Source organism: Gymnodraco acuticeps, unplaced genomic scaffold (assembly GCF_902827175.1).
Source record: "Gymnodraco acuticeps unplaced genomic scaffold, fGymAcu1.1, whole genome shotgun sequence".
NCBI classification, from domain to species: Eukaryota; Metazoa; Chordata; class Actinopteri; order Perciformes; family Bathydraconidae; genus Gymnodraco; species Gymnodraco acuticeps.
This window is the reverse complement of record NW_022990701.1, coordinates 3,592,855-3,615,856: the sequence shown is the minus strand read 5'-3', so window position 1 is coordinate 3,615,856 and position 23,002 is coordinate 3,592,855. Positions and strand designations below refer to the sequence as shown.

General features: G+C 41.1%; 1 protein-coding gene across 11 annotated transcripts in view; it reads right to left on the bottom strand.

The window, feature by feature from the left end:
- Window positions 1-422: 422 nt before the first annotated feature.
- sorbs2a (sorbin and SH3 domain containing 2a) overlaps window positions 423-23,002 on the bottom strand; it is a 46,918-nt gene continuing 24,338 nt past the window's right edge. For 6 of the 11 annotated variants that reach the window (XM_034231336.1, XM_034231339.1, XM_034231343.1 and 3 more), the window contains 17 exons: window positions 21,046-21,112; window positions 20,158-20,208; window positions 19,808-20,021; window positions 19,452-19,566; window positions 16,672-16,743; window positions 14,982-15,038; window positions 14,200-14,249; window positions 13,110-13,285; window positions 10,945-12,726; window positions 9,900-9,979; window positions 9,615-9,712; window positions 8,576-8,690; window positions 8,319-8,447; window positions 7,370-7,564; window positions 3,414-3,451; window positions 3,046-3,152; window positions 423-2,586 (listed from right to left, as the gene is read on the bottom strand). In XM_034231336.1, the coding sequence (XP_034087227.1) occupies window positions 2,525-2,586; window positions 3,046-3,152; window positions 3,414-3,451; window positions 7,370-7,564; window positions 8,319-8,447; window positions 8,576-8,690; window positions 9,615-9,712; window positions 9,900-9,979; window positions 10,945-12,726; window positions 13,110-13,285; window positions 14,200-14,249; window positions 14,982-15,038; window positions 16,672-16,743; window positions 19,452-19,566; window positions 19,808-20,021; window positions 20,158-20,208; window positions 21,046-21,112 (3,408 nt within the window). In that variant the 3' untranslated portion in view covers window positions 423-2,524. The remainder of the gene's footprint in view (window positions 2,587-3,045; window positions 3,153-3,413; window positions 3,452-7,369; window positions 7,565-8,318; window positions 8,448-8,575; window positions 8,691-9,614; window positions 9,713-9,899; window positions 9,980-10,944; window positions 12,727-13,109; window positions 13,286-14,199; window positions 14,250-14,981; window positions 15,039-16,671; window positions 16,744-19,451; window positions 19,567-19,807; window positions 20,022-20,157; window positions 20,209-21,045; window positions 21,113-23,002) is intronic. The other 5 variants (XM_034231337.1, XM_034231338.1, XM_034231344.1 and 2 more) reach the window with 5 other exon arrangements.

The following is a 23,002-nucleotide window of genomic DNA, read 5'->3' as shown; positions in this document are numbered from 1 at the left end:
TTGTAGACACTAAATGCATCACCAGCCTTTACAGCACGGGAGATCTGCAAGCATTATTTTTTATAAAGATAACCTGTGTACCCTGTAGAGTTTTAAATGTATTTTCACGGATTTATACTCAACATTTCCCACCAAAATTGTGTGTTTACAAAGCTTTTCTCTCAATGTTTCTTCCCTTTAATTGGCACATTGCTGCCACCTACTGATCAACACCACCACCACCAATTGTCCATAGTTGGAATTGCGTGAACAAAAGAGGATATAGACACTCATCCCCTCACCTCTTTGATTGGAATACAAAAAGTGGTGAAAAACTCTGCAACATACCTTTAACCATCAGTAATGAGATTTTCTTTTCAGTCATCAACAAAAACAAAGTTGTCTTTACTGTCAAGCTGAACGGAAAAGATCATTGGAAAGTGTTCATCTACCAGCTGGATTTTATTAGCAATACAGCCCCAAAAAACGATCCAACATATGCTAAGATATTGTAGAAATACTTAGGTCCAAGAGTGTGCATTGTATTTGATATTAACATGAATAACATATCAGATTGACAATTTCATTACATGTATAAACATTTTCAAATTCATGTCTTTAGTCCAAATGTGATCCTGTGTTGTATCAAAGCAGACTAGAGGTTTACTGTATGTTTCAACACTGTAGTTTCATTCTGTGCACACTTCCTGATGTTTTCTAGACTACATATGCATAAATGAATTTTTTGCATCATGGGAAGAGGTTTACGTATACATGGCTATTAAATTAGTGAGTTGGACGTAAGGCAGCAATCCCCAACTCTGCTCACTAACTACAGTAACTTCAGTTTAAATACGTCACTGCTGCAACAAATAACTGGAGAGAAAAAGGCCTACATGCCGAGCTACAATAATACAAATCGTAAATTAGCACCACTGATGAATAATGTGAAGAAAGAAGAAGAAGAAACCAAATATGATGGTGGGTGAGAAAAAAGCTGACTTTATAAAGCAAGTGGATGTTGGCCATTTTACAGCTCTCATACAAAAGGCTTACAAAAATACCACAGACACACACACTCACACACACAGTGTTCTCACACCAGCTGAAACAGTGGATGACAGGGGGTGACGTGAAGGACAATGAATGATAAAATAAAATAATATTTTAAGGTGCTTTAACAATTGTTTTGTTGTCAGTGTTCATCCTATATGCGACACGTAACATGAGAATAAACACATTCACTGAGCATGACAAGCTAAGATCGAAACCTCCGATATATTAAATAAGTAGTGACTCATTCACTCTTACAACAGGGTTAAAAAACAAAACTGCAGTAACATGACTGAAGTCTTTGATAAAATGCTATCTCATCCTTCATCTGACTTAAATAATTCAACATAAAACATCATTACACCTGGCATGATTATAGCCCATGAACTTTTGTGTTACTTGTAACTCAGCACCTATCCTGGCAGATACCTTACAAGAAAATACCAAGCCTTCAAATGAGGGTTTCCTGCTGTTGACATTTGTTAGAAAATCATGTTGTTCCATCCTTTCTAAAATTGTGTTAATACACATTTTGACCAACAATTACCCTCTAATAAATATAATACCTAAAACGTTGGTAACCTTTTTGCATACACTTTTCAAAACATGTCCAATCCAGCCCGAGGCCCAATACACATATTAAAGTGTAGTGTGGGAATTCTGAAGTGAAACTTTAGATAAAACAAACACAAAATGGTGTTAAAATGTCCTTAAAGTGCATTAATCCTAGTGTGAAGAAGTCGAAAATATTTTTCGTGTTTCCTAATGTTATACTTGTAATCTAATGTATTAGGTTTAGACAGCATGTGCAACAGAGCCAATGATATTTTCGCAGATTTTGAAATGATTGCTTAATATTGATAGTCTCTCATATTCCTAAATTCTTATCAACCAATCATTACATTGGGCGATGCCTAACATGCACACTTTCCCACATGTCAGTGTGGAGAGTAACATCCTTTTACCTGAAACACTGGCTGCAATCCCTTCAACACAGTTCGTATACAACAGACCTGTCGACAGAATACTGTTTATACAACACAATGCACTGAATGTCTTTGGGGGTATTTGTAAATGAACACTGAAGTGAAATGTAACGAGTGTTTTTAGGTTTGACATACTGCAGAAAAATAAAAAAAGGTGGTGTGTGGTGATCTTACAGAAGCATCACGCGGTGCCGTTTCCTTTCAATGACTGTTTGCAAAGTTCCTTTGATATCTTTCCATCAAAAGTTAAAGGTCACTGACTGGAGCAAAAAGTTTGGGTTCTCCATCATAGAAAAATAAGGATAAAAAGATAAGATAAAAAAAACAATATTATTTTATAGAAGTTTTCCATTAAACATGGCTAGTTAGAGCTAAATGTTCTGTCTGTGTGCAGCTGACGAGCCACGCGTACACGCGGAGGGGCCGGTGTTGGGAGGTGGTGTCCTGCGGGTGCTGTGCTGAGGGCGCTGAAGTGTCACAGGAAGGGGCGGAGTCTGGAATCATCATTATAGCTGCTTCACGTAGTTTCCTGGGAAGGTTCCAAACAACTTGCTCCTTCGCGAGGTCCCTTTATACACAAAGAGCAATACAATGAGAAGTCTGGCAGTAGCTGCCACTAACATCAATTCAGCTCTGCAGTCTGGAGGGAAACTGAATCACATGAACACCTCTTTAGTGGGCAAAGGATATCCTTAACGAATCAGTTCGCTCAGCTGTGCAGGATTGACTTTCCCCAACAGTCATGTTAAATATATAAATAGGTGGTGGTATCACATTGCTATCCTCCTTTGGTTGATATTTACAATGTGTATTTGGTATCATGCATACTTGATTTTGATGCAAAAACTATTGAGGTAGAGCCTTCATTTATAATTTATTATTTTCTTAAGTATTAAGTAAAGAACCACAAGCTGAAAAACAACAAAAAACATGCAATATAGGCACCAAGAAACACGCATACAACATGTATAACTATAATAAGTAAATATGTAAATTACAATCAAAACAACAACAAGACTCCTCTTACCAACAAACCAGCCATCATCACATTTCTCCATCACGTCTACAACGTCCCCCTCCTTCAGCTCCAGCTCATCCTCGTTGCGAGGCATGTAGTTGTACACGGCCTGGTACCTGCGTTTTAAAAAGGAACAGTGAAATGACACCCATGATATGCTGCAGATACTACAGTATTTTCCCTGTTATGCGTAATATGATCAGTGTGTTCTTCTCTATCTGACTGTCTAATAACCTTGACCTGATTAAAGGGTTCAACAAGATCTTTAAATTACAACTACTGTGCACATATTGTATAACTTGCTAAGCCTTCAGTAAAGATTAAAACATAATTTTAGTTTGGGTAACAGCGGTGGTGTAATAAGAATGATAACTTACGGGTCTCCTCCACCATGCAGTGCGTCCTGTACTAATCGCTGTGAGGAAGACAGAAACAGACAGACAGGAAGTCAACATTTGGCAATGGTAAAGTTCTTGTTCGGCTGAGAGGATAAACTGAGATACTGGTCTGTAATGCTGTCGATTATAATAAATAAGACATCATTTAGGTGTTACCAAATCCTTTGAAAAAGAACCTGAATAGACAAACCAATCGAGCACTCACATCAAACATAAATCAATATCTCAATTTAGACTGTTTAAAAAAACAGCATACTTTATTGTACGTTTTAATACATGCGGTGATAGTCAGAAATACAACGATTTCCTTCCTGCAAATGGGAACAGTAAGAGCATGGTTGAATGAAGACATGCCCCCCTACCCTTCGACCTCTAATGGAGGACAGATAGGATCTCCGGGACAAGATGGGGCTACGAGGAGGTTTACCACCAAGAACTGCGTCCTGCTTAACAGGCAGAAAGACCAGAGGCATCACACCGATAATCTTCAACAGTAAAAGGACTGAGCAGCCTTCACTATGAGCTGAACACACACGCACAAAGGCTAACGGCATGCTGTGAAACATCATCCATCGACATGCCGATGCCAACTAAAATCCTCCTGAGCACACGACAGTACAACCAACACGAGCATGTAGTCTGCTGTCCATGAATCATCACCATAGCACTAACATGACACAGTGTTAGTGTACAAACTGCAAAGTAGTTTCAGCTACAACATATTTTCCATATCTGTTAATCTGTTGACTCATTTTGATTAATCGTTTAGTTAGGAAAATGCACAATCACAATTGACCAGATTGTATTGTTGTAACACTAACCTAGAGTAGTTCAATTTAAAATGATATAAAACAGAGAAAAGCATTTTCCCCACAATAAACGATGAATCAGATTTTAAGTATGTCCATTATTTGCAGTCCATTGATTAGTTGACTGCTCACTTCAACCACAGTCATAGTCAACAACCGTCTTCATTAACATCAACAACTCAAATGTTAGATATAGTATTATCAGAAGAGTTCTTCCCATAGTCCTTTGCACCACAAACGAGATCTAAATCAAGGCCACCATCTTGACATTCCAGCGTTACCTTTACCATAGGAGACATACGTCCTGGGTGGGGAGAGCGTGGAGTGGTGAGGGGGGGAGAGGCTGGTTTAAAGGGAGTGGGGGGGGGGACAGGTGACTCTGTGTCGGGGCAGGATGTGACGGGATGGGACGGACAGGGAGAGCTTGAGGGGTGAGGGACGGGGCGCTGTGAGGAAACGTTTGGAGAGGGGTGAGAGGAGCGGGAGGGAGGGGGTGAGACAGGCGGAGATGGAGATACTGAGGGTACTGGCGATGTCATAAGGCGAGGAAGGGATGGGGGCCGAGGGGAGACAGGGGGAGACGGAGGGACGGTGTTACCATCCTGCTGTTGTGACCGGGACACAGAGGACGAAGGAGTACACGAAGAAGTAGAAGATGATAAAGGAGTAAAAGAAGATGTAGAAGATAAAGAAGAAGTGAAAGGCGAGGTTGTAAATGAAGTAAAAGAAGAAGTAGAAAAAGTGCAAGTAGAAGATGAAGGGGTAGAAGAACAAGAAGAAGAATAAGAAGCAGGAGTTAATGAAGGAGACGCACAAGGAGTAAAAGACGAAGTAGAAGCAGAAGGGGGAGGTAAGGAGGTCGGAGCTGGTGGTATTAAGGGTGAGGGGAGGCCGGGGTGAGGAAGCCATGTCGGAGTGGAAGGAGAGACTTCAGCCTATGGAGGTAATGACATACACATGAATACTGAAGCTGAATCGCAGAAGATAAATCCTGAGAATTACTACTGAGCCGCGGAAGAGAAATGGAGGAAAATATTATATATACATATTATATAAAATTGTAATAAAACTCCAGTAATAGAAATGTTTCCAAATAAACCATGGACATATGACGTTGAACCAGGACTGCTGATTTGTATTCCATATTTTATTCCTTCTATTCCATTTCATTGCAAAGTACTGTTATATTTTACTATATTTTTAATTATTACTATTTCTCAACCTGTGTTTTTAATTCTTATTTTTCAAATTCCTCGTACGTGTAAAACCACCTGGTAATAAACCTGTTTCTGATTCTGAAACTGAAGCAGCTTATTTAATAATTTGATTATTTTAATGTCATGTCAAAACGTTTTCTAGGAAAGTCCATGATACTTTAAGTGATGTACACTTTCTATTATAATGCTATAAATTCTCACTAGTTTTTTTTAATGATATAAATTCACATTGTGCAAAGTCACATCAACTTCTTTGGATGAAGATATAAAACAACAGGTAAACTTCCTCAGTTTCCATTATGAATCATAAAATAACTGCCACTATGGATATTGCTAGATGCTTTTTTGTTGATCTTGAACATATTGATGGTCGGTTAATGCATTAAGGATACAAAAGTGGCTACAGGACACAAGTAGATTTACCCCTGTGATAGATATTTACAAGACAATGCAAAACTAGATCTATTTATTTTAAGATTTCAAAATGTCCTCCATCTCTCTTCCAGGGCCCAGTAGTAATTCCAAACTCAACAGAAGCAGCTCACACCATGCTCTACCTGTGGGCCAAGTCTCTCATTAAAACCTTTAATGTCCTCCTCTTTATCCTCTATATCTTCATCCTCTTCCTCAATGAACAACTCAAATCCCATTCCTGTCATCGATGGTGGGCTTTCAGACTCGCATCGTTGTTCAATCAGAGTTTCTGACTGCTCCCCCCAAGCCATGGGAAGTGATTCCATAGTCAGAGGCTTGTGAAGCTGCTCGTCTAACCTATCGCTGCCTATCAGGTCGCTGGATGGAGATAGTGCTCGTGGTTTTACTTCTGGCTGATCGGATTCTTCTGCTTTAGATTTAAATCTGCCCTGGGTTTCATTGGTTAGCGAGGTTAGTGGGAAATCTATCGGAGACAATCTTGAAAAGTCAGGAACTTCTGCAGTGGTAGAATCATCCATAATCATAGACAAAAGGTCGTCGTAAGGGTCTTTTACTTGCAGTTCAGCCATTATGCTGCTTTTGTTAACTTCCACAGTTGGTGTAGGTGACTTTATTGGTTCTGGCACTGTGCAGGAAAACACCTTTGGCTTAGAGACTTGTGATCGTCGAGCTATTCCTTTGCCACTGTTGTATCGCACTGAAGGCTCAGGCAGTGGAGGTGAAAATGAGGAATAAGGAAGGGGAGGAGGAGGAGGCGGAGGAAGAGGAGGAGGCGGTGGGGAGTAAGGCAGGGTTGGTGAGGTGTGACCTAAACTGAGTCTCCCGTCTCTGAAAGGAGAATTTATGGAAGACCTCGGGGGCGGCAGGGCGAAGCCTCTCTGTGGTTGTGCAGCTGATGGTGCCATAAAATCCTGAGCCTTATGGAAAGGTGTCAGGTCAGAGGGGAGAGGTGGGGGTGTGGGCGGAGTGGGGGTGGTAGTGACGGAGCGAGATGGAGAGGAGGCAGAAGGCTCCAGTGTGAGGGCCAGCCACTCTTCGGTGATAGTTTGCAGGTCAGGCCTTCTCAACGGGGGGTGAGGGGAGGGGAGGTCACGAGGAGTGGGGGGTGGAGGTAGATGGTAGAAAGGCTTCATGAAGGTGAAGTGAAAAAGAAAGAACAATGTAATTCCAAAAATGTAACAGAGTGCAGTGTGTGGTGTGTGTTTAAAGCTCTACATACTCCTCTATGCAGAGGATGTTTTTACCCATTTCTTTAAATATATTGGCATTTCTTTTGGCGACAATTGTTATGTTGGAAAGTAACCAAATAAAGATATGCACATTTTAAATAAACCAACTAATTACTGTATAAAGTAGCTGTAAATGCTATATTCTAACCAGTAAATAAATAACAAATTGCTGTTTTTGAATTTTGTAACTCTATTGTACAGGTGTCGACTATCTTGTTGTCACCTTGTTGTAGTGATTCTCCTACCTTGGTAGGTGTAGAGCTGGGTGTCCTGTTGCCAGGGTAACCATGTGGGTCTATGTGGTGGGCGGAGCTCTTGGACGGGGAGCGCTTGATGATGTTAACATACGACACAGGAAAGATGCCCTGTTTGGTTGTGTCTGGGATCCTCCCCTCGTACCAGTTCCCGTCCACCTGCCTTATCACAATTACTCTCTCACCCTACACACACACACACACACACACACACACACACACACACACACACACACACACACACACACACACACACACACACACACACACACACAACACACACACACACACACACACACCACACACACACACACACACACCACACACACACACACACACACACACACACACACACACACACACACACACACACCACACACACACACACACACACACACACACACACACACACACACACACACACACACACACACACACACACAAAAAATAAACATTTGATCTTTAACCACAACTCAAAGGTTTAGCGCCACCTTGTAGGATTTCAGACTTCAGTTGTATTGCTATTTATCAATGTATAATTTATTATGCAACAGACAAAACGTATAAACATTTTATACACAGTAGCTTTAACATATCTCCATTATAGCCCCAGAGCACATGAAAAAAGCCCAACTAGGGACGAGCTATGAAATTAGCAATAGCCATTAGCTTTCTGTGAAGTACACAAATCTTAGGCTCTGTCTTGAAAACCGTGTTAAATTGTATATCACTGTTGGATAGTTAAACAGTGGCCTTGTAACTTAATCTGGATTATATGAAAATATTTTGTATCTTAATTTTAAACAATCACTACCACCGGTTGATGAACTCAAAAAAGTATTGTTTCTAAAAAAGAATGCAAGGTTTCCAATCATTATTATTGATTATAACAAGCCCCGTTACATTGGTGCAGCTTTCTAATAAACAATAAACAGGCTACCTTTCTGAGAGACATCTCCACGTTAGTATCAGCATTAAAGTTGTAGCGAGCTATTGCCTCTCCGATCTCTCTGACGTGTGCTGGTGGAGGAGGACGGATCGGCTGCTGCTTCTCTGAGGATGGCATCTTCTGTTTATGCGTGTACATTAGTGTAAAAAGAAAAGACAAACCATCGAGACAAATTACATATAAGACACAAGAGGATGCACCTGTAGTCACAGTTATACAGGTGTTCAGTTTAATAGTTGCAGACTTACTTCTACATATGATATGGGTAATATCCCCACCCGTCCGCGGTGCTCTCCTTCATACCAGTTGTTGTCAATCTGTCGGATGATGTTCACTGCATCACCCTTCTTAAATGTCAGCTCCCTGCAACACATTCATGTCATCAAAGTGCCAACATAGAGGTGTGAGAAGACATAAACTCACAACTTCAACCAGCAAAGAAACACCCGTCACAAAACGTTAGCCAGTGAAGCACGATATGGAAGAAGATCAAATGCAGCCCAAATTAGTGTTATTCATGCATATATTTAAAGCAGGGGTGTCAAACTCAAATACACAGTGGGCCAAAATAAAAAAATGGGTACTAGTCGAGGGCCGGACTGGTTCAATGTTTATTGCAGAACTTATTGAAATGAACTTATTGCACATATTAAACCTGGAACTAACAAAGCTTAAATGATTGCCTATAAAAACCACATTAAACATTAAATAATCAGTTGCATTCATTTCTTATGGCTCTATCTGCAGCTTTTCCCAGAGTCATTTCTTATGATTACATTTTTCCAAAGGCCAACAACAACTTCAACAAAACTATTTCCCTCAAAGAAAAAACAAAACATGCCCTGTTGTCTCAAGAGAAAAAGTGCAGAAGGAAACATCCATTAAACTCAGTGTGCTGCTCTGTGATGCTAGTTCAAGCAGATACTTGGCATCTCATCTTGGGTGCAAGTTCATCAATGTTTGGGCTCAGGCTCTGAGCGGAGCAAATCCTCAGGATTGAGTGAAGGTGTGCGTGCAATATACTGGCGGGCCTGATTTGGCCCCCGGGCCTTGAGTTTGACACATGTGATTTAAAGCATAAAATAAATTAGTTAAAGCCATCCAAGTCTGGTGGTAAGATGTGTCAATTAAGTGTTCTTAAAAAGCAAAACATCTTACAAAAAAGCACAGCAATCTCAAACCATAACATTGAATGCAATGTCTCGAGATGTGTCGGTATGCAGTTAGGCGTTCATGCTTAAAAGCTTGGCTCCCTTTGCGCGTGCACTGTGCATTTCCTGTACTCACTTAGCTGTTTGTGCCTTAAAATCATAAATGGCTCTTGCAGGCTGTTTCTGATGGAGGAGAGAGAACAGAATAAGTTGTGTCATCTGTTTATGGGAGACCTAGGAGATGAAAGTGAGAGAAAGAAAGCAGGCAAGCAAAACATAAAAAAACTGCTTTACAATCTCTGTGAGAATCATCAAAATGTGTGGCATTGTGATCCTTAAGACAAAAAAAACGCAATACTTATTTGTATTAATCGATTCTCTTAATGAAGTGAACGTTAGTGTTATGAGTACAATGTTGTACCTCTCTATCAGGAGTAGGTCTTCTACTCTGGGGTGTGTGGCGTCCATCCACGGTAGAATAACACCTGGATACATCCTGGTCTGTGATTAGCAAACACATGTGAGAAAGGTCATGAGAGTAACCATATACTAACCACAATTATGTCACATTTTCACAATACAAAAAAGTGCTGTGGCAAAGGATGATGACGACGCCATTCCTACAGGTGAATGAGGGATGAAAGTTTAGGGTCAAAAGGTGTTTTATTTCCAGTTATTTGGAAACAACCCAGAATATGACTCATGCATCAAAAATAGCTGAAACGCATGATAAAACAGGCCAAAAAAGACCATTTACAAACATAAACATATAACCAAATGGTTTAAAGGAAAGAACGATTATTGGATAATCAGACAAAGCATAAATAAACTGCAAAAAAGACAAATCATAAAAACAAAATAATAATAACATTATAAACAGAGAAATAATAACTTACTCCAACCAGAGTAATATGCTGTTAATTTTCAAACAATGAGTATATCAAATTTAAGAAGCTATACTGCTTTTATTTACAGATCTGATGCTCTAAATGTCTCTCTCTTTCAGACATGTAAGTACCCTTCAAGATTTAATTCCAATTGTTCCTACATTATATGTTTTTTTTGGCATTAGCTACAGTCATTCAAATATTTTATATACTTCATGCTTCCATTTGAGATGCAGAACTTTCATCAGCAGGGAAGTGTTTGGTTTCACATTTTCTTAAAACAGAAAACAATATTTTTTCAACACTTTGATTTGAGAATTAACAGCATTCAGGTCTTACTGAATGACAAAGAAAGAAAGAAAAGCAAAGTACCGGATGTATAAACTGACCAATGAATGAAATAGGGCAACAAGCCCATGCAATACTTAGTGACATTGAGGTAAATGTATGGGGATGCATATTTGGTACATATATATGCATATAAGTGTATGTTTATGCAAATAAAAAACATGCAGATATAACTGGCTAAATGACAAAGTGTACACGTGCAAACATTTGTGAAATGTGTAAAATCTGCACCTGAATAACTGAGACCATTTCCATTGCCCTGCTCCTCTTCATACTCATTATTGTTTGAGGCGTCGTAACAGGCATTGATTGGTGACTGTAGCCGCGGTGTGGAGGGATCCCCTCTTTGTGAGGAGGACCCAGTGGGGCTCCCATCTGGGTACAAAGATGTAGAGGACTGACCGCCCTGCCAACAGCCCCTCCTCCCCCGCAATGAAGAGCTTCGTTCAGGCACATTTGGCAGGAGTTCTGACAGTATTCTCCTCAGGATGCTGTCATCAGGTGCTCTATTTCCTCTGTGGCCTCTCTCTGCTTGGATGTGCTCATATATGTCTCTCAAGGCTGCATCCAGTGCTTCATAAATGTCCTGTTTGGACTTGGTTCTGCTACCTCGATCGCCACCACTGCTTCTTCTAGAGGTAGGTGGTGAGCCCTTTTTCCTGCGGAAAGGCACTGGGCTGACCAGGAAGGCCAGCTTGGACATCGCTTGCTGGGACTGTGCACTCCGGATTTGGGAATGGCTGCTGCGGCTCGGCTGTGAAGGTCTCTGGTGCTCCTGGCGCGCTCGTTCTCTCTCATGTTTCAGCATTGTTGTGAAACGGGTGTAAGAGGCCGGACAGCGGCCTTTGCAGGAGCTGATGAGGTGGCGGTGTTGGTAGCCCTGGCTCTGGCCTAGACTCTGGTGTCCAGGCTGGTGATGGTGGTGGTGATGACGGAGGTGGTGGTGGTGAAGGTTAGAAGAGCCGTACAAGCTCTCAGAAGAGGTTAGTGAGCAATGGTCAAAGTCACTTTCACTGCAGAATGAGGAGCCCTCCACTTGAATGAAGTCACTGAGGTCTGACGCAATAGCGTCCTGTTCACTGTCAGAGTAGTCTGGGTTGGCTTGTGGGCCTTTGGGAACAGGAGGAGCAGGAAAGGACCGCCCACGGCCGGGCTCTGGCCCAATACGAGGCTGGCCTTCAGGGGGGCTGCGGGGTCGATGCAGGTGGTCCATGCTGTGAGGTACTGTTCCACCATTGCCGTTGTTGTCTTCCTCGAGTAAAGATTCTATGGAAAAACGGCGTTTAGGAAAACTAGGTGTACCACCGCCACCACTGCTGGCTCGAGAAGACGAGCCACCTGGCGTGGTAGTGCCAGAAGGCAACTCACCGTCCAAGTTGGGCATGGATTTGGACTTCTGAATAAGGCTCTCAAATGTAGAAATGTGACTTGGCACCGTATCGGGTTGCACCTCCATGCCCCAGGTGGGTGTCAACGGAGAGAGGCGATGGAGATGAAGGTGAGGTTGGCTCTCTAGTTCCAGGATGCGAGCACGGACTGAGCGGATGACTTCAGATGGGATGAGCTGAGTGCGGTCGATATGGTGCATCTTACGATAGAGCTTGAGAAAGCCCGGTGAATCGTGTGCCCGGCGCCGATGGAGGCGAGGCAATGAGTGAGTGGAGATGGATCCAGTGGAACCTGAGGGATTCCCATCACAAACCAGTGACCCAGCACTTTCTGAGCGGGTGGCTCGCCCACCGCCAGAATGCCCATCGTTGAGTAGGTCGTCACAACTACGTGACTTAATCTTGCCAGGGATGGGCGGGACCTCGTCAGCACTGCTGCAAGTCTCAGTATCCTCGCATTTTGTCTCCCAACTGTTCTTACAAAAGACAGACTGCTTAGAGGAGGTGCTGCCTTCCTGGCTGGCATCCTCAGCGTCAGGGTCAGAGGGGACAGGGGGAAGAAAGGTTGGTTGATAAGGACCTGGGGAGGTCAAACTTTTTGGATACATGTTGCATGCGTCCCCACCTTTCAGATGTCCAACAGAGAGCAGCATTGTGAAAGAGAAGAAGGAGGAAAGCATTTTTAGCAATAATACCCAGCAAAAAAAGATTGAAGAGCTGGGGAGAGGGAGAAGAACTAGGAAAGAAATTAGGAAAGGTGGAAAAAAAGATGATTTGAGGTTGTTTGCTTCTGACTTCAACCAATACTTATCAAGGAAACTTATGAGGACACCAGACAGGCGTTGTAAAGCAAAAAAAAACACAACAAACGAGGACAAAAAGTACTTTGATTTATTGGCAACATGGTTAGTACACATATTTTAGTCCGGGGAAGAGAAGGGAAAATACACATTCATAGAGAAAAAACAATCAAGTGAAATTGAAATGTTTGCGTTTAAATGCCTGTACCTTTGGCTCTGGCGGGTGAGGCTGGTGAGGAACGAACCACAGGCTTCTTTAGGCTGCTGCTCGGTCTGTAGGCATCCACTGGTTTAGGCGAAGTCACAGCTCTGTTGTGAGACTGGGCATTCACTTGGGAATTGGACGGCTCAGACTTCCTTCTCTTCCTGTAGTCACTGGCAGCACTGCAACACAGTCAGACATCAATGAAAACTACTTTCAAATCTCTTTACAGTGCTGTACGCCATTTGCAGGAGGAACATGTGTATAGTCAGTATACTCAAACTACTTATGGACCAACATATAACAATACATGAGTAATAGCAAGCTTCTAAGCCAAACAATGTTAGGAATTTATACCGAAGTATACAGTATAGCGAAGGTCATCCCACTTAAAGGTTCACTATCATTGTGTGCCTATTAAACTGAGAAGCACATGCCATCTAACTGCAGCGTCCCGGTTTTGATTCCTGCCTTGGGACCTTTGTTGCATGTCAGCCCCCCACCCCCTCCTTTCTCTCTCTACCTCACTTCTATGCTGTCCTCTGCAAGGATAGATAAAAGGAAAACAGACCACAGGAAGAAAAAATCTACATTTTCTTAAGGAATGACTTCCGTTATTCAAAATCTCTTAAAACCCAATGGGCTTTATGTTCAGAACAAACACACCCAATGCCACTGACATGAATTACATGGTCTATTCATCTCGTCCCATTTATGCCCTTCCTATTCACCAAGGAAAATGCGACTGAATAAGCAGGCCATTGGTGAAAGGGAATAGGACGAAGGGAGGGACGAGGGGGGGTTGAGGGAAGGGTAAGAGGTGAAGGACGGAATCAATAGGTTTGCTGGGTTAATTTAATCTGGCTCAGATTGTGAAAGGGATATGCTAATTGCCCTGCTTCAGTGGCAAACACAAATAAAGAGTAACACTAATCTTGCAAAAATCATCATAAATAGCAGACAGAGAGGCTACATGCACCAGAGTCATGGCAACAAAGAGCAGTTTTGATTCCTTGCTGTATCACAACAAGGACCGGTCCTGTAGAGAGGATGGGGGAGGGGTGATGCAGAGGAAAATAAAAGAAACAGAGGTTACCTCGCAGGTCTCTCTGGAGCCGTGTCAGCAGGAGGAATATGCAGGGATGTCTGAAATAGGGCAGACAACAAAAGAGAATAGTGAGGTCCGCAGGAACAAAGACTCGAGGCAGAACACCTCACAATGCACAGCCTGCATGCGGTTGATGCTGTGCCACACTTAAAACTCTCCCCCAGCATAAGGTGCGATGAAAGCTGGTTCCACATGGCACACCTGAGCAAAAAGAGGCCTACCGGTGTAAGCGGTAAAGATACAACTCTGCTTCCTCTTGGGCTGCTCAGAAGGAGAATGGCATAGGTAATACAGCAAAGGATGTTATGAGCTGAGCTCAGGGGGCAAATGATGTCCTGCAAAATCTGGCATGGATCAGGTGGAATGGGTCTAGTGGTGAAGAATAGTCGGTTCTCTTAAACTGCAATGGACTTTCTGGGGACTATCAAATGCCCTTACAAAAACATCAAAAAAGATTTCTAGTGAATTATGTTTTGAGGTAAAAAAAGAAAGAAAAAAAGAAATCTAGAGCTTCATTAAGGTTGCCAAGGAATACGATGTTAACAGATAGATTTCCATACAAATAGCTTCAAAGTTATAAATTCAACGTTCTTTACAAAGCAACAATATACTCATATTGTGCTTGAAACTGAATTGTTGATCAATTAAATTACACACGTTTAACCAATATTGAATTGTCTTCAACAAAATATAATGACTGAGATTTCTCTGATTTATTATAAATTGTGAGACTTACAACACTACTAGAATACTCATGAATGTGAGATTACCTCAATGCGTTGGCGAGCGGAGATGTCTGGATTATAATCCAGCCTTTTTTTAGGAGGCTTGAGCCACAATCAGCAGCAGTGAGCAGGAGGAGGAGGAGGATGAATAGGAAGAAGGTGAAAATGAGGTGAAGGAGGAGAAGCAGGTGTGGCACCATGGGGAGAAACCAATTAACGAGAAACATGTGGAGAGAGTGACACCTGTTAGAGAATCTGAGTAATAAGGACCACACACACACACACACACACACACACACACACACACACACACACACACACACACACACACACACACACACACACACACACACACACACACACACACACACACACACACACACACACACACACACACACACACACACACACACACACACACACACACACACACACACACACACACACACACACACACACACACACACACACACACACACACACACACACACACACACAGATTATAAAATCCTCTATTGATGCTTTGTTTGTTTGCTTATCTCAAAATAGCAACATAAAGACAACAGTATGTTTATGCTAAAATTAATAAGGCCTACTACATCAACTTCTATAACACAAACACACACACGCAAACAAATGTGCCCACGTTCCAAACACACATGCAGAGTGTGAGAGCAAGCTGTAAAGCAGAAAGCCAAGTGAAGCTCAAGCTGCAGTGTTGTGTTTATTTCTAATGCTGTGATTTAGTGCAGGTTTAATAGAGCATATAAACTTAGTCCATCAAAACTTCTGGTGACATGTCAACGAAATAAAAACTCAAACACTAAACATACAGTGAGATTCGGTCCCAGCTGGACCAGCAAGTGCATGTAGAGAAGCCATTTAAACTCTAAGGGCTTATTCAGTGGTGTGAAACAGTGAAATGATTGCAGGTTAAACATGTCAACACGCTCCAACATGACTCCGTAAAGTCATGCCAGCTCCAGATGTGACATTTTTTGCTGAACATTTCGAATAAGCCCAACAAACCATCACCTGATGTCATGTTCTGGCATGGATAGAGGCATGACACTTTGTAAATCAGTCAGGTTGGGGTGATTTGATCCCAGATCTGTGGCTAGAGGCAATGCCTGCCCTGAGCCACTAGTTGTTATTACTAGCTACATCCAGCAGAGGGCACTACAGCATTTAGCTTGTAGATATGCAGAGCGTTGCTCCAGCAAAAGATAAACAGAACTACTAGCAGAAATGAAAAAATGGGCTGAATAGAAAAAGATGATTACATATGTAGAAAAATCCGAATGTTTATCATTAGAAAAATGATATTTTGCATATATAATGCTATGATAGACAGATTGACTGACTGTTCTGTGCAGTTCAACCAGCAATAAGTCAGGTCATCTAAAGGATATGGAGCACACATTTTGACCTATTTTCCTTCCTAGCAACACAGGACTGAAAATAAATTTCCAGGTGTGTTTGTGTGTGTGTGTGTGAACACTTCAGTGCCTGCTAGCCACCAGACCAAAAAACCCAGCAACGCAGAGACATAACACAGCCTGTCACAAGGGTGGGGGGAGGGGGGGTCACAGCACCCAACAAGTACCACATGCCCAAACAACTAGCTCCACCCATTCTACCTGTAGACAAAAATAAAACATGGGTGGAGTGGAGAAAGTGGGTGTATGCCTATGGCAGGGTTGCGGTTGAGGGAGTAGCTACGGCCCTGACTTACCGGCCGCCCAAACTCCAGCTCGGAAAAGAACTTATACCAAGGCTCGTTCTCTAAATCTATGTCATCATAGTTCTGGGAGAGCATGACAGAGACAGAGAGAGGAGGGAGAAGAACGACAGGAAGGATAGTGTGGAAAGAAGTCACATAGAGAGAGAGAGAGAGACATGGACCTCATGGTTAGGAATTAGCGTAGGTGGCACAGGGAGATGGGCACAGGATGAAGATGTAGACTGGCTCATGGGGAAGAATGCAGTGATGCAAAATACAATTCACTCCTGACAAATCCGGCAGAATTTTTTTCGCTTCACTACTTGACAGTAATTCCAAAAAGCTTCTTAGGCAGTTTAGACTAGTGTCATATAATAAAGACATTCGTTTAATTTGCATACAAGCAATCAGGGCTGTCAATCCCATGACATAATCACATTATCACTGCTTTATTTTAAGCCTTTGCTCAGGTGACAGATAATGAGAAAACTGTGTTACTTTGAGCATTACATATTTAACATCCAGCCTCATTATCCACACCTTCGTGCAGTGGATGGAACACTCAATACCGTATGTCAGGGAAAGGCCAAATCCTCATCAGAGGTAGTAATTATATTTAAGAAGAAGAGAAAGGGGCACATATTGCAAGTGTTTGGAGAAGACACAAGGGGTCATACCCATAGGGTACAGTAACTTTCATCTCTAAATTGGTGGGAACAGTATGGTATCAGTCAGCCATTAAACTGATCCATGTGTTACTCACTTAAACACCTGAAATACCTGATCAAAGTTAACATACTGACTATGTGTTTTAATTGTTGTGTAATAATATTGATAAACATGCACACCATGAAGACAGTGCTAATTATAAATAAGTATATTATTATTTGTTTATTATTATATTACTCTTTTTAAATCCTATCTTTATGCCTTCTTCATATTACCTTTTGTTACTTTTATATTCCTCTTTTAATTCCTTGTAATGTTTTATATAAAGTGCTCGTTTTTGATATGTAATACAAATAAACAGCCCAATGAACTCATTTGACCCCTTCATGTTTAAAGAATGACTCTTTGAATGGCAGATGTAAAATGTCATTTAGGGTTAAGGATTGAAAGGCCTCTTTCATATTGAGGCTCAACAGCTGCCGTCTAACGCTGCTTTATCTCATACTGATAAAGTATGAGTGTTGTTGGCTGCACTGATCCTCCACTATTTTGCATGCATGATGGACCAATTGACTTTAGGAAACAGATGTTTATGCTGAGGTCACATGATAGATTATAGTGCCAAACACTTCCTTTGTATCACAGAGATATATTTTCATACCAAACCAGCCTGCAATAAAAGACGTCACATGTGATGTAGGTATTTACATGCCACTAAATTAGACAGGTAAGCTTACATAATGTGACTGCTGTGTAGACATGAATCATTAAACTCCAACAGCTTTCTTTATGTTACACACTTCTGCTTCCACTACATTCAAGAGGTTTATTTAGTTGACTGTTATTCTAACTGTAGAGATGATGCATTGGTTTACTACTTGTCTGCTCTTTTCTAACCTTATTCCCACATGGAAATGGGAATGGAGATTTCAGGCCAAATGAAACACTGCCAGGAGACGTTTTGTAAGTCTTGTTGTGTTACATCCCGTTTCTAAAAAGATAATTCAGCTTTGAGACAAATGAGTCACCCTGTAAAAAAGTGAGAGCCTAGAGCAGAGACTGCCAATTGTGAAGACACACAGAGAAACTAAACAAAGAGAGTGCCAGAAAAAAAAATGTGTTTGCTATGTTTCATTACTGGAAACCAAATAGACCCTTCACAGACAAACATAATGTTATCGGAAGCCTTTTTCTAACCTGGAAAATTGAGAAAAAGCTTCTTAACATACATATAAGAAGTCTCAGACAACATATAAGCCAGCGTGGGTTCTCTTCTACTCTTTACAGCTTCACCTTTTATTGCCTTATCTGGAACTGACTCGTGTGTTATTGCCCTGAGAGAGCTCTCTGCCGTCATTACATTAAACATCTACAAAACCTTCGCAAATACCTTTTCCTTTTGCTACATAACAGACCCCGCATCTATAATGCATTCTCCATTAGCCTGTTCTTTATGTCAGATACCTGCTTCCAATTATTTTTGCCCTTCCTCTACACAGTAATTATCTCTGCTGTCTGCCTTGTCATTCACCCCACACAGAGTGAACAGCCAGTACAGTCATTAGTGGGGCAGCAGCGCTGAAAACCTTCGCTTTCTACCGCCCACACTGTGTCTGACGGAAAGAAGTCCATGAAAAAGCCCATTATATAGAAACACATTAGGAAGAAAGGTACATGTGCTTATTTTTTGTATTTGACTATCCAGTTTTTAAGGCTGTAGCACCATCTCTGCAGTGTTTCTTTGACATCATGTTGCCTAATGTTTAGTTGTTTACATCTATATAAATTCACCCAGGTAAAGAAGATCAGCAACATGAATAATATGTTACTGAACAAGTATAAGCATAAACAAATACAGAAATCACTTCAATGTAAAAATGATATAAATATAATCCCAAACGCTAATTTGAAACCAGCTGGGTTAGCAAGATCCACATCTACTGAACGTTGAAATATTAAAGCCTGAGCTGTTTGCAGATTGGCTCCTAAAGGCCTCACAGGTTAATCACACATGAAGGGAAGCAGTAATGTGATTATGGCGACCAACTTTTAGGTGGATTAAACTTGACAAGAAGTCATATTCTTTAGCAATCACAGAAAATGACATTACAAAATATACTCACTGGTCTTTCATGATCCAGAATGGAGGACTTCCCAGGCTCGTATTCAAAAATACTCTTAGGCTCTGCACGATACTTTCGAGTATCCACTTTCCTGTCGGGAGGACCCCACTGATTCCTGGTGCAAGAAAAACAGAAAAGTGTTTATTAGAAAACAGACAAAAAGTTATTTAATCATTTACCAATATAGTTTATCACAAATGTTTTAGTTTAAACTGTCTAAAAATAAATATAACTATTACATAAACATAGTTAATCCATTCAATTTATTAATTCATGTACATGAAAAGAGGAGATTTAAATTGCTTAGATAATAATAAATGTAATAAATTAAGTAGTAGAGAAAAAGCTCCTCTTACGTGTCGGGCGAGTCTCTCTCACGGTCACTGTCTCTGGCCCTCAGTTGGAGGAGGGATGGCATGGATGGAGGTGGGGGGGGTACAGGGGATGGCGAGGGCTCCCGAGGGCCCAGATGCCCTCCATTGTCCGAGGGGCTTTTGGCGAGTGGCCTGTACGTGTGTGTTCGGGGAGCGGGGTGGGCCATGGTGGTGCCGGACGACACGCTGTAGTCATCTGTTAAGGAAAGGACGGAGGAGATGAGGAAAAGGTGAAGCAAAGAGGTAAACCCAGCCAGAAAGGAGACAGATGTGTTAGGTAGGAATGATTTATTGAATGACACTACTTTAATTATACGCAAGGCTATTCTCACCATTGTTTATGACAGCGTATGTTGCATTGTACGTGTCAGAATAGTCATCATCTGTAGAACAAAAGAAGAATGATTTATTGGGATACAAGCACAAACATACTTTACAGTCCAGTGTGTAATTTCCTCTCCTGGGAGAACACCACTTTTAGTCAGCTTGAATACAATCAGTTACAAAGTAATTTCCAATAGTGAACATTTTTCACATTTATCAAAATCACCCAAGCAGCAAAAAACACTTTTCCTCTGTTTATCCACAAGCTTAGGATGACACCAACACCCTTTTTTTAAATCCAGTATGGCTTTTTATTTTTGATTCGCGAAAGGTCATAACACCCTACAGAATCAGTAGCTTGAACCATATCTTTATATAACTATGAGTATTAGTGGCTGTATTTCCCAGACTTCTTCAGTAAGACCACAGGGGGTTTCTTAAAAGATAAGACATTGCTGGAAATGTAATATTACTAAATACATGAACTGAGAATATGTGAATAAACAAAGTCATGGTAACACTGCAAGATAATCAAAGGCCTGTGTGTGTTCTTGTAGGCCATAATGACACATTGCGTGTGTGCTGCAGCAGAAGAAGCATGAGAAGATTAGAACAAACAAGCTTTGAACTGACTGTGATACTGTCGAGCCCATAAAACAGATTTCCCAGGATAGCTCTGTGTCTATTAGCGGTTTCTCTCAAATCCTCCTCCTCTCCAGACATTCTTGCTCTCATCTAATGAGTTCTGGCTCGGAGCAGCTCTGGGTCTTTTGGCTTAACAAGAATTCGACAGACACACAAATATACACACACGCGCGTACCCATCATGCATGCTTGGTCAATTCCTCTCATATTGTCTGATGTTCGAATCACATCAATAATGGGACATTTCTTACCTGCTTTGTGAACCTTGTGGATCTGTTTGAACATAGTTTTGTACCAATCCTTCGGCCTATCCACCGTCTGTGGAGAGAGAAATAATCATAAAGATTGATGAGACGCGATGATAGCTGAAGTTAGAAAGGTTGCAACTGGTTTATGGGACGGAGAACTTATCGAGTATAGAAAATCACACTCAGCCTTTTTAGAGAACCATATTTCACTCCAAGAGAATTTAACGTATGCTGAGACATGAATCCATTAATTGAGATGTATCCTTTGAGACACTTTCCATACGATTTCAGGATGATAACGTCTCCTTTTTACTTATTAACAATAAATACCCTTGTAAAAAATCATTTATATCTGGCTGTTTAACTAATTACAAGGTATGTGCTCTTAATTTGTCTGAGTAAGATATTTAATTGAATTATTTTACAGCTAATAAGAAACAATGAACAGCATGATTCTCACACTCACATCCAATCCATTACAGATAAATGACAGTGAAATGAAAAATAGCTTTCCCTAGTTCCAATTCTATGTCCGTGGGTTAATTGTATATTCATCACAAGGATTTTCCATTTTGAAGTATTTTTTAATCAAAATGCTTTCCTATTCTATTCCAGTAAAACATTGAAAAAACGTGTGATAAATCATCTTGAACTCTAGACATAAATCTACATTTCAATTACAGTTGTAGCTGGGAGTTTAAGCATAATATATAAAACCACACTAGACTATGAGCATGTAAGTTGTGTTAGCTAGCAGAATGTTATATAGTAGGATGTGTGTTTGGAAAAAAACATTTGTAAAGAATGTGGTTGGCGTCCAACTTCTCCTGATAAGGTGCAGACGTGGGAGGAGTAGCTAGAGGCAAACAGTACTGCAAAGCTCCATATCGCTTCATATTTTCTAGACCAGGCCTACTTTGGAGCAATCAAATCAAACCTTTGGGATTTTATTTCAATCTCTCTTGTAGATATAACCTTGTCTACAAATCCTTGCTTAGAAATAAATAGCTCACATTAGAGAACATAAAGACTCTAACTTCTGTTTCACTGTGAGTTGTCGCGAGTCATTTTATCATTTTCCAACTAAATTAACGGTGTTTCATCATAATGTGGGTATTTCAGCTTTTAAACATACTCACAAAAAATTACCAGAAAATCTAAACACAGCCAATAAAACCCAAAAAAATATGACAGTGCCAACAGGAATTTGGTAAACTCCATTTTTGTTAATGTTAAGGCGATTGTGCCTATTCTCAGAAATCAATGTGAGCAGGTTTGGTTTCAAATAGAGGATACAGAGGCCATGTTTCTACAAAACCAAAGTGGGAGCTCCTGGCTGGAAAATCCAGGGGAACCCGTGGTATGTGTGTCTTTGTGCATACAGGATAGATCTAAAAGCAACTTCAAAAAGGAGCTATCAAATGGCAGAGAGTTAATCCTCCCTTTATTCAGTGGCACTAAACCCAGTGGCTGGACTCTGGTCAGAGACGAGGCAGGTCGGCTCCACAGTGAAGGAGTGTGTGTGTGACTGAGCATGTAGAATTGGCACGGCCAACAGACGGCCCAATTACCACTTCACTCTCCATGACTACCAAATAAAGTGCCCGCAAAAATGTTTGTCTGCTCACAACAAGAAGCATCTGTTTTTCAGCTTTTTTTTCTCTTCACCTTTTCACTTTACTTTATTGGCTGTCTCTCATTCTTCCTGTTACTTTCTCTGGCTCACTCATTCTGTAGTTGAACTTGTCGGCCTTTAAATGCATGCTCTTCAAAAAATGGATAACTAAGTGAAGTGTTAATACAGGAAAAGCCTGAACAAAGATAACACACAGACAGACACTTTGACAAGTAAGCAGCAAGGACCCTGCAGTGCTTAAGCAAAGACCTTGTCTGAGCTCAACATTATATCACAGAGGGAAGAAGAGAGACTCTCAGAGATGGTGAGGAGAGAGAAAGGGCT